General features: G+C 45.4%; 1 protein-coding gene across 1 annotated transcript; it reads right to left on the bottom strand.

Moving 5' to 3' along the window:
* Positions 1-255: 255 nt before the first annotated feature.
* Positions 256-10,304, bottom strand: LOC111982543 (sialate:O-sulfotransferase 1). Its single transcript, XM_024014119.2, has 9 exons — positions 9,945-10,304; positions 4,897-5,704; positions 4,561-4,675; positions 3,540-3,724; positions 3,189-3,310; positions 2,851-3,025; positions 2,449-2,613; positions 1,993-2,193; positions 256-1,792 (listed from the first exon to the last, which is right to left on the bottom strand). Exons 2-9 carry the CDS (start codon positions 5,324-5,326, stop codon positions 1,440-1,442), a joined length of 1,746 nt encoding a protein of 581 aa, XP_023869887.1. The 5' UTR covers positions 5,327-5,704; positions 9,945-10,304; the 3' UTR covers positions 256-1,439.
* Positions 10,305-10,895: the final 591 nt, after the last annotated feature.

The following is a 10,895-nucleotide window of genomic DNA, read 5'->3' as shown; positions in this document are numbered from 1 at the left end:
ATGTATAATTTTTGTTTTGTTTTGTACTTTGTTTGGGAAGCCTGGCTTTCCTTGGCGTCTATGAAAACACGCCACTGATAATAACAACCCTACTTCGGCCCCCAATAGAAAAATGCGCTCAGCATGTATTCCCCATTTCCCAGAATCCCACGTCAATATTTTATACCCATGGTTTCTGCTCAAATATACCTTTTTATTTTCAGGATATACACACTTTATAATGTGTATTTGTGTAATAAGGCCTAATAGGAATACAACATGTAGTTCTGTATTTTGAACTATCACTTTAATCTGTTTTCCAAAAAACATTTAGCAATTTTTCTATCAGTGTATCGAATGCTGCAGACAGGGAGAGACAGAGAGAGAGAGAGAGAGAGAGAGAGACCAAGACAGAGATAAAGAGAGAGAGAGAAAATGAGAGATAGAGAGAGAGAGACCAAGACAGAGATAAAGAGAGAGAGAGAAAAAGAGAGAGAGCGAGAGAGTACCATATTACACAATTGTAAATCCAGACACTCTGGTACATAGTGCATCGCCCACACAACCAGTGCTGCTGCGCTTATCAGCTCAGTACAGATTAGTATAGAGGACTAGCGACTTGCCCCTCTTCCCTGAGCTAAACCTGCAGGCTGGGACTGTATGTCTGTCTGGTCTTGTCCAGGGCTGCTCTCTTGAGCTGGGACAGATCATTCTGTCATGGGCCTGCTCACTCTCCCTCTCCTTCTCTCTAGGGATGTAGCCCTCAAAATACAACCTGACATCATTTTCCCACTTCCCTTGGCTGTAGTGTAGTTGATCCCTCAAGATAGTTTTTGAATAGTGGTACATTTTGTTTAATTTGGTTACTTGATGGTCTAATTATGCGTTATCAGTATTAACAACACCACCTAACAAACACTCCAATGTTAACTCATATTACAACAGTATCCCTTTCTGAAGACGTTGCTTGCATTAAATATTTTAAATATCACTTTCTTATGTTGTAATCCAATATACTGTATAGAGTTTTTATATTTTAATCACAATAACAAAATTCAAAAGTGGGTTGAACCACAGGATGTAGCCTATAGTTCTTATAGGATGTACCGTTTATTTAGAGTTGATTTAAAACAGAGGAAACCGTTTCCATTGTTTGGTACACTTATAAGTTCACCCCCAATAAGGCAATGTCCCAAAAAGCCTAACACTTCTAAAACAGAAAGACAGTTCTTTGATAAACCAGTGCTTCTAAAACATAGAAAGTGTTCTGTGAGAATAGCCTCTGTGTATATGACTATGTTTCCTTTGCAGGGCACGCTCCTGATATGAAACACTTTCTCTTGGGTTGGATAGGGGGTAGCCATCCATCCGTGCCACCACAGCTAAAAGGCAGTGTAAACCGAGGAGGGACAGGGTAGTGGACGAGGTGGAGATCAGGGTTATCAGAGTTTAGCTGTCCATCATCTGGGCAGGTACTCCAGTGGAAGGCCTGTGTGATTGCTGTCCCGGAGAGCCTGGTCCACCGCACGGATCAGTCCATCTATCAGTCCTCTCATGTCGGGTGTGAAGGGGTCGAAGGTGGGCTGCCGGGCCCCGGAGCGTTTGAAGTGTCCATCCTGGTTGCTCTCGGCACAAAGCAGTCTGTCCTCGGTCACTGTGGCGTTGAGGAAGGAGGTGATGGATCGTAGCTGGGGCACCAGCGCTGTCTGGAGTTCCTCAAAGTGGACCACTAGGACACGCCGGCCGAACCGCAGCCAGTCCAGTACGTGCGACGCCCACCAGGAGGCGTAGCTGCCTACAAACTCAGGCCACTCTACAAGGGGGGAGCATGTTATTGTGCAGTACCTTTCAGAAAGAACAACGTCAACTCACACAATGCAGACAGACACACAGACCCTCCCTCCTGCAATAAAAAAAACGGTCCCAGGAGGTCTCCTACTTTGGCTGGTGTACTATACTGTACATGACTAATACATGCCACAATCAAACCCAGATTCCAGTCTGGCTCTGTACCTTTGGTCTTCCAGTGCTGATCAGAGGCGTATCCCAGATGTCCTGCACACTTCCTGTTGAACTCAGCCATGAGGGAACGGTACGGGCTCCTGATCAGCAGGATGACAGAGTCATACATCTCTATCTCTCTCCTCCCACTCTCATGTGTTTTCACACAGATGGTCCGACCACTCTTCCAGTAATCCTTCTCGCCTTTGAAGCCTACACAACACCAAGACACAGATACACACACCATATGGGAAATATTTTGCTTTTATCTTTGGCCATATAAACCAAGCAAGACAGAGGGGTATGGATGATAACTTTAAAAAAATAATCTTGAATTCATTATGGACTGAGGCAAATAGCTGGATCTGCACAACAGATGGCCAAGGACAAAAATGGTTTCCTAAAGTGTGGGTGGCCTCTTTCCTATCCTGTGTAAACATACAGTGGCTGTACAGTATAGGAGCTGACCTCTGTTGTAAAGGGTTCCATCGAAGTAGTAGCTGCCTGTGTAGTATCCTGTGGCCAACTCTATGAGGTGTCTGACCCAGGTGTTGCCTGCTCCTGGGAAGCTGGAGAGCGCTACCAATGAACTGGACTTCTCCGGTAGGAACTTCCTCTCTGTGCATCTGGAATCTGGGAGAAAGAAGGAATTTAACATTTTAAATCAGGATGGGAATTGTACATAGTCTGCTCAGAAACATACTGAATTGCAGAAGGGCCAACACAATTTTAACAACTTGAGTGGAATTTTTAATTTGCGTGGTGCAAAGTGGAGTTTGGTGTCATGCCGGAGTGGTGCTTAAAATTAATTCACAAGGTTGGATTTGGATTTGAAGGAAGAATGCTTTTTTGGTGGTCTGACCGTGTTACCTTGGACAGGTGTCTGGTAGACCTGGTAGAAGCGCTGGAGGGTTGATGGTAAGGAGGCCTCAGTGGTGTTGCTCTGTGAACAGTGCTCCTCCTCAGCCGGCTCATGGAGAGTGAAGTCAGGAGTAGCGTAACCACAGAAACAGTCCGGACTCCTCAGCATAGCCAGKGGAAACTCCTAGGCCAGGCAAATTTGGTCACACTTTAAACAAACTAAAACGCATACTGGGTTTATAGGGCATTCAAAAAGTCTTCATAAGCACGTCGTAAATGCTGAAACAATTTATTTATAAGCATCGTCATACTGCAAAATCCTGACAACGGCACCCTAGGGGTCCAACCTTGTTAATGCAGGCCTCTATGCAGGACTGGGAGGTGAGGTTGGGCTGGAGCACATGGACCAGAGATGTAGAGGAGCTGTTCTCAGGCTCCCTGAAGCAGCCGCGGTAGCGCACGTTCCTGTCTGCAAACACAGGAGAGGTAGTTTGCACAGCTGCAAGTCTCAGCCATATGGCTTCAATACAGAACTATAACATACCTGAACATTCCCTGTAAGCAGAGCCCTAGACGTGTCTGTGTGGGTGTGTAACAGATGTGTGTTCTCCTGACAATGAATGCGATGCTTTATCAGCTTGACTCAATCTCCTGCTGTTCCCCAGCTCTCAAGATTGGACCAGGTCCCTGATACTCACATCTCCTCTGGCCTGGAAGCACATCCTCCACCGTGAACACTGACAGGCGCCCAACACCTCCACAGGGGGAGCCTTTCTCCCCTTTACAGTCCAAGTTACACTCCTCGTCTCTCACACGCAGGCTGGTGATGTGGTTGCCACAGTAACACTCCGACCCGTACTCCAGACCAGCAAACTGGTAGCCACTGTAATAAATTACATTCAGATAGATATAAGACTCTGGTAACAGTTTGCATCAACTCACAAAGTATTCACAACACATCCGTAATCACTAAACAATCTTGTTCTTCGTAAAATAAACGTATTTCATATATTGACTGCCTAAAGAGTCTTCTTTTTCAAGAGTAATCTTTGTCTATAATTATGCTGAACCGTACGTATAACACGAGAACATACAGTATGTTAATAATGAATTAAACAGCAATGCAAATGCAGCACGCTCCTCTATCCTAAGGGTTAATTAGGGGAGCACTGAATGTCTCGCTCCCTTTGCTCTGCTGCACAATTAATACTGACAGAGACTGAAGTAGTCTGCCTGCCTGTCGCTCCCTAGTCCCTCACTGTAGATCACTCCATCTCTCCAKCCCCCCCCTCCTCAACATCTGCCCTGAGAGACCAGAGACAACAATACTCCTCACTATTCCTCTGCTCACACATCCTTCATTCGGAGGCTTCAATTTCTCAGCCTGTGACAAACCAGCTAGTGCCCTGCTCCTGCAACTGTAGGTCTGTGCTTACTCTCTTCCCCCCCCAAACTCTCTTCCATTAATAGTTAATACAAGTCAAGTATCGTGGAACTCCTCGGGTGAGCCTATGCCTATGCTATGCTAATTGTATGGTCTGCCTACCTGTGGGTGCATTCCAGATACACCGATTCTGTGCAGTTTAATCTGCAGAGATTATAGGAGGGGAATGAGGGTTATATAATGTTGATGATATGCTCCTCCTGAGATGTGAAATACTTCCTGTGTTATGAAAGATCTGATAATAGTGTGTTGAGGCAAGATGGAGAGACAATTACCTCGCTGAGCAGGTATCCTGGCACATGGTGCTGGTCATTTTGCGGAAATCAGTGGATACAGACCCTCTCAAAGCCCGCTCCTTGGAATTGTCCAGGAAGCAGCCCATGTAAGAACCTTGCCATGAAAGCAAACAAACAAACACACATTCATAAAATAGCAAATCATTAGTTACAGGTTAAGTAATTTGTCATTGTGTTACTTCATTTTGTCAACCACTTTTTCAGGTAGTGTCTCCAAAACTTGAGATAGCTAATTTATAGAATACAATACCCCTTCAGAATCTCCATTCTCAATGGCAGAGAATCATTTTCCTCCTTTTTGGGATAGGTAGGTACCTTTGTGAGGCACATTCCTCCTGGGGGTGCTCCTCTCCACCTGTGACATATCCTTCTCCGTCATCAGGCTGTGGAACCAGCGCCGCCGCAGGTGTCGGATCTCCAGATTCCTCGACATGAGCCAGCGTGTTCCAGTCCTGTCATCTAACGGGCTCCCAGGCTGGTACCCTTGTCCCCTGGACATGATCTGTGAGCTCCTGCCCCCGTAGCCTCCTACCCTCACGGGTGGCATCCCCAGGGCCCAGGGTGGTGAGGGTATGGAGGGCAGGGAGGACAGTGGAGGGCTGGTGGCCCCTCGCTGGGTCACCACCAGGTTGGCCCGTTGGAGTAGCAGGACGCTCCCGGCCATGATGTAGGCCACACCCAGGAAGAGCAGGAACAGCTGGGTCCTCCGGAGGAAACGCTGCAGTCTGTAGAGGGGCTTGGCCATCGATCCCCTCTTTATCTCAGCCTGCCGCTGGCTTCAAACATATACAGAGCTCTGGTGTAAAGTATTCTATCTCAGTAACATACTCTCTTGTCTAGTCATCTCAGCAATACGATTATTGTGGACTACAATACTTCTCACCACGAGAGGAATAGGAATCAGGAGTTGGTGGAGCCTAGTCGTCAAATGTCCTTAAATGTACCTCGACCATGATCCACTCAAGCAAGAGGTTCCGCTCCATAGCTTGTTGCTGTACGTATCTTGACTGTAATGCACAGCCTCTTGAATCAGGATGATTCAGCCCACCTTCTCCGGAGCCAATGGAAGGCAGTCTGAATGAGGTCAAGGTTCAGCTTTCTCTTCTTATCCTCAAAGATGAAACTACAGATAAGAGACACAGGAGAAATTGAATTGTGTTACTGAGGCAGAGTGGTTATGGTTGTATATGTCTATATTATAAAGGAGAGGAGGTGAGCCGAAGTCACCAATTCCTCCTCTACAAGTTGGTACACTATAAGTTCCATGTCTACTTGTTTACAATACGTAGTTGACATGCATGACACAAAACCAATTGCCTGAATGGTCTCAAAACTAGATCCTGCTCTTGTCCGCGTAACCTCTCACCTTCATCTCAGACTCAACTTTGGAACACGGCCCAGTCCTAAACAAAGGCTTGACATGTGGTGGCTTTCTTTCTCGCCAACACCAAGGGASACCAGAGTGGAATGGAAATAAGCTTAGAGAAACATTATTTTCATGAGTTTATAGAGTAACTAGCAGATCCAAGTTTCCCTTCACAAAAATAATAGTTTTAGTAGCGTTAGCCAGTGATTACATTACGTTTTTTAACAAGAATGATTTATTTCCACCACAATGTGAGATTCACTGTGTCATCATCTAATCCATTACTTTCTGACATGAACCAACAGTGTGAGGTCAACACATTTAGCTCAGTCAGCTTTTCAACCCCCTCCCTTTCAGCAATAACATACTTGCATTTGCAGGAACCAGATTGCATTCGTCAATCTCAACTAGGCCATACAATACTTTTAAACCATGTGTTTCATAATAGAGGTAATGGCAGTTTTCCACTGAGGTAACTCAGTTTTCCACTGAGCTGTGGGTAGCATCTTCTTTCTTGAAAAATGAACAAAAAATAGGAACCCTGCAGTTTAAAGCTGAACCTTTCACTAATGAATGTAGATTATTGCTCAAACAAAGCACAGTTTAACCAGGGCTTTGTGTATGCCATTAACAATTTAAGGCATTAATCACATGCAAAATAGGTTACTTTGAAATGGAAAATAAACTTTAGAAACCAGATTCAAGAAGTATAGGAAGGCTGGCAATAAAGCACTGCCGTGACTAAGAGAGCCTTTACAGACAGATACATTTATCCTTCCAAAAACCAGCCAAATCTCTTAATAAGTTTCAGGACAAGATAAATCTCTTGCAGAGTCAGAGAAATCTCTCGAATTTTCATCCAAATTCATATCCTGATATGCCAGACAGAGCTCCCTCTTACACATTTTATTTGTTTTGCTTCAGAGGAACTGCCTTGCCCCAGGCAAGCACTGAGGCACTTCTTTAGTTGCTCTTCTTTGTTTTTATTTTCATGTTGCTCCTTACTTCCTGGAAACCACGGACTGTCTTCAAGTGCAGTGCAGACAAGGTGATTATCATAAACATAGTTGAGCTCTAGAGTAGGCTCCCGTCTCAGGAGGTTCCGGACCGTGGACCGTCTCAGGAGGTTCCGGACCGAGGACCGTCTCAGGAGGTTCTGAACCGTGGACCGTCGTTGGAGGTTCCGGACTGTGAAACGTCGCCGGAAGCTCTGGACTGGGAACTGTCGCCGGAAGCTCTGGACTGGGAACTGTCGCCAGAAGCTCTGGACTGGGAACTGTCGCCAGAAGCTCTGGACTGTGGAAGCACACTGGAGGCCTGATGCGTGGGACCGGTACAGGTGGTACCAGGTTGATGACACGCACCTCAGGGCGAGTGCGGGGAGGAGGCACAGGACGTACTGGACTTTGGAGGCGCACTGGAGAAACAGTACGTATGGCCGGGGCAGGATATACTGGGCCGTGGAGGCGCACTGGAGGTCTGGAGCGAAGAGCTGGCACAACGCGTCCTGGCTGGATGCTCACTTTCGCACGGCAAGTGTGAGGAGCTGGCACAGAACGCACTGGGCTGTGATGGCGCACTGGCGACACAGTGCATAGAGCCGGCGCAGGATATCCTGGACCGAGGAGGCGTACTGGAGACCAGGAGCACTGAGCCGGCACAACCCGTCCTGGCTGGATGCTCACTTTCGCACGGTAAGTGCGAGGAGCTGGCACAGAACGCACTGGGCTGTGGATGCGCACTGGAGACACATTGCGTATCTCCTGACTGGTCCGACGCTCCTCACGGCGACTGTCTTGCTCCAGACACCAAAACATCCACTCTACCTCATCACTCCCCTCAACTATCTCACAATACTCCTCGCTCAGTCTATCCCAATATTCCTCTTCGCTCTCAGACTCGCCCCTCGGCTTCGCCGATCAACCCGCGTMCCCCCCCCCCCAAAAGAATCTGGGGCTGCCTCTCGGGCTTCCGTCGTGGTCGTGAACTTCGGAGTCGCCGTTGATCCTCCTGCGTCTGCTTCCATGGAAGGCTTTCGTCTCCTGCCATTATCTCCTCCCAAGTCCAGGATGTCTTCTCCTCCTGGCCACGCTGCTTGGTCCGTTTGTGGTGGGATCTTCTGTTACGATCGTTATAAGGAGTGGACCAAGATGCAGCGTGGTATGTTTCCGTCCTTTTATTTGGAAGAGAAAACTTAAAGCACAAAAACAATAAAGCGAATAAACGAAACGTGAAGCTACATGCAGTGCAGAAAGCAACTACACACAAACATAGTCAAGATCCCACAAATACAATGGGGAAATGGCTACCTAAATATGATCCCCAATCAGAGACAACGATAAACAGCTGCCTCTGATTGGGAACCATATCAGGCCAACATAGAAATATAATTCCCCTAGATAACCCACCCTAAATCACACCCCGACCCAACCAACATAGAGAATAAACAGCTCTCTATGGTCAGGGCGTGACARTCAGCCACTCCTGAGAATGGTCCAGGGCCAGCACTTACCAATCCTTTAAGAGCCAGCCAGCAAGGGATATATATGTAGTGCTGCATTAATATTTTGTCAGTAAATGGACCATCTTGGGTTATTTACACTTTGTGTTTCATTTCCATTTGCAGATTGATGGGCCAAGCCATAAAAAAAACACAGTCACTAAAAACCACTCAATAACTGGCTGCAAAAATTATTGCAAATGCCACGTCCTGGACACTTTTTTATTGACTACTGAAATAAAATGGATCCATATGTAAAGAATGAGTAGCTGCACCAAGCTCTGCTGCAACAAGACCTGTACTGTATTTATTGAAGAACACCTAGTTATGCCTGCAAGTGTGTTTAGCAGAAAGTTTTAACTGCAGTTCCAGAATGTTCTGTTGTAATATTTTGCTTCATCTGTCTGTAGCTGATGTTGGAAATGGTATGAATCCCCTACTGGGTCTTCTATTGAATTTGTCATGAAGATGAGTATTTTTGTAAATCTAGTTGTTGTTGTTTTTTCCTTCATCCTTTAMATAGCCAGTTATGGCTTTGAGGAGGACATGTTTGTCTTCTGTCTACTCCACATGTGACTGGTGGCATGCTGGCATAATACCTGATCCTCTGACACATTCATTCCCACCTCCATTTTCCTGAAACATGACAACTAGCCTCCAACCATTCTCCCTTGCAACCTTCCACCATTCCCCTTTTCCTACCATGGCCCCAGCTGCTGAACCCAAATGCCCAGGAGGCTGTAGCTTGTGATCCACCCTGGAACACAAATCAGCCCACTGAATACCCCATTGCAATACTAGATTGGAGGGAGAGGGGGTGGTGTGTGTGTTATGTGTGGTGTGTGTGTGTGTGTGGTGTGTGTGTGTGTGTGTGTGTGTGTGTGTGTGTGTGTGTGGTGTGTGTGTGTGTGTGTGTGTGTGTGTGTGTGTGTACAAGAGAGGGGGGGGGGGGGGTCTTTCTCTTGGGCTTTATGGAAAGAAAACAGAGGGAGAAACTCTCTACTGAGAGCTGTGTAATGATCTGCTGTGTCTTGGGCATAAACCTAGCACCAATAAGGACTCCCACTTCGATGTTGTATCATATTTAAAATGGTTTAGAATGAATACTCTGTGGTAGAGCCCTTTCTAAATGCCATTATAAGTTGGGGAAAAGTGGGACCCTTTATATGAGGAAAGATTTGCCAATAAATCATAGGTTAAATTTCAACTGATCAAAAACAATCTAGTATCTATAATTCCACTTGTTTGCATCATGTAGATTTTCGCATGGCCTCAATGCATTATTTATGCATCACATCAATTTACAATAACCTACAACAACCCTTTTAAATCACCAAAATCACATTTGAGGCTATGTTTTCAATTGCTGTTCAGTAGTTTATAAAAGTTCACGGGTTAGACCATGCACAAATTACTTATTAACACGTTAGAACATCAACATAGAATAATTCCTAAATCAATACAGCTCCACAATTACAAACATACTGTAGGTCTTACCATAACGCCAGTATCTCGATAGTAGGCTAYGCTAAAACAAACGAACGAAAAACGAATCATTAACAAAAGCTACATATGTTAAACAAATTCTGCACATCCTTCATAAATGGCATCCGAGTGTTCAGTCCTTCAGTGTTTCTGAGTCGAATTGGCGCTCATTGTATGTGGCGATGTTTATGTCTCCTCTTCGTCGGCCTCATCTCATTCTTTTCATTTTCTTATGTAATGCCTTCTAACGCGAAGTCATTAGAAAAACAATTATCCCAATATGTTAATCCTCGCCATGTCGCCTCGGTCACACACACAGCAGAGCAGCATCACGTTTGTCTCTATTCGCGCACAGACCCAACTGTTTAACCAGACAGAGATAGGGATACAGCGCGCATGCTCTTCAAGGATACTCCTCACAGCTCACTGGGGCTTCGATGTGCATTGTGCACGTTTTCCACATTGTCTGCCTAATACAGCGTAAACCTTCATTCTATTCCATTCGATAATATTTACATTATTTGTAAGAATCATATAAAATATAAAAAATAAGTATATTTACTTTCTGTCATTACATTCATTGTGATATATCAATTAGGCTCCATCATGGAACATTGTCATTCATTTGTTTAAATACTGTAATTCTAGACAGGTGCCCCTGGTTTTACAGACACCTATTAATGTCTGTGAAATATCGGTGAAAATAGAGGTTGGCTTCTGATCTTTTTTTGCTGTAGACTGGAAGCGTCCGATGGCAAGGGAATATGTGTGGCTTGAATTTGAAATATCAGACTCCAACAGCTGCATCCGTGTTATGACCTCGATGGATCAATGAGATCAGCGCTAGCCTGAAATTACAAACAGAGTGGAAGGGATGATAGAAAGGAGTGCAGCTGTGGATGCTACATTGTCAGTTTGTAGTGCTAGTCTATTAGGCTGTGATCAGGCCAATTCTGATATTTT

This window comes from Salvelinus sp. IW2-2015, linkage group LG22 (genome assembly GCF_002910315.2).
Source record: "Salvelinus sp. IW2-2015 linkage group LG22, ASM291031v2, whole genome shotgun sequence".
NCBI classification, from domain to species: Eukaryota; Metazoa; Chordata; class Actinopteri; order Salmoniformes; family Salmonidae; genus Salvelinus; species Salvelinus sp. IW2-2015.
This window is presented reverse-complemented; position numbering and strand designations above follow the sequence as displayed.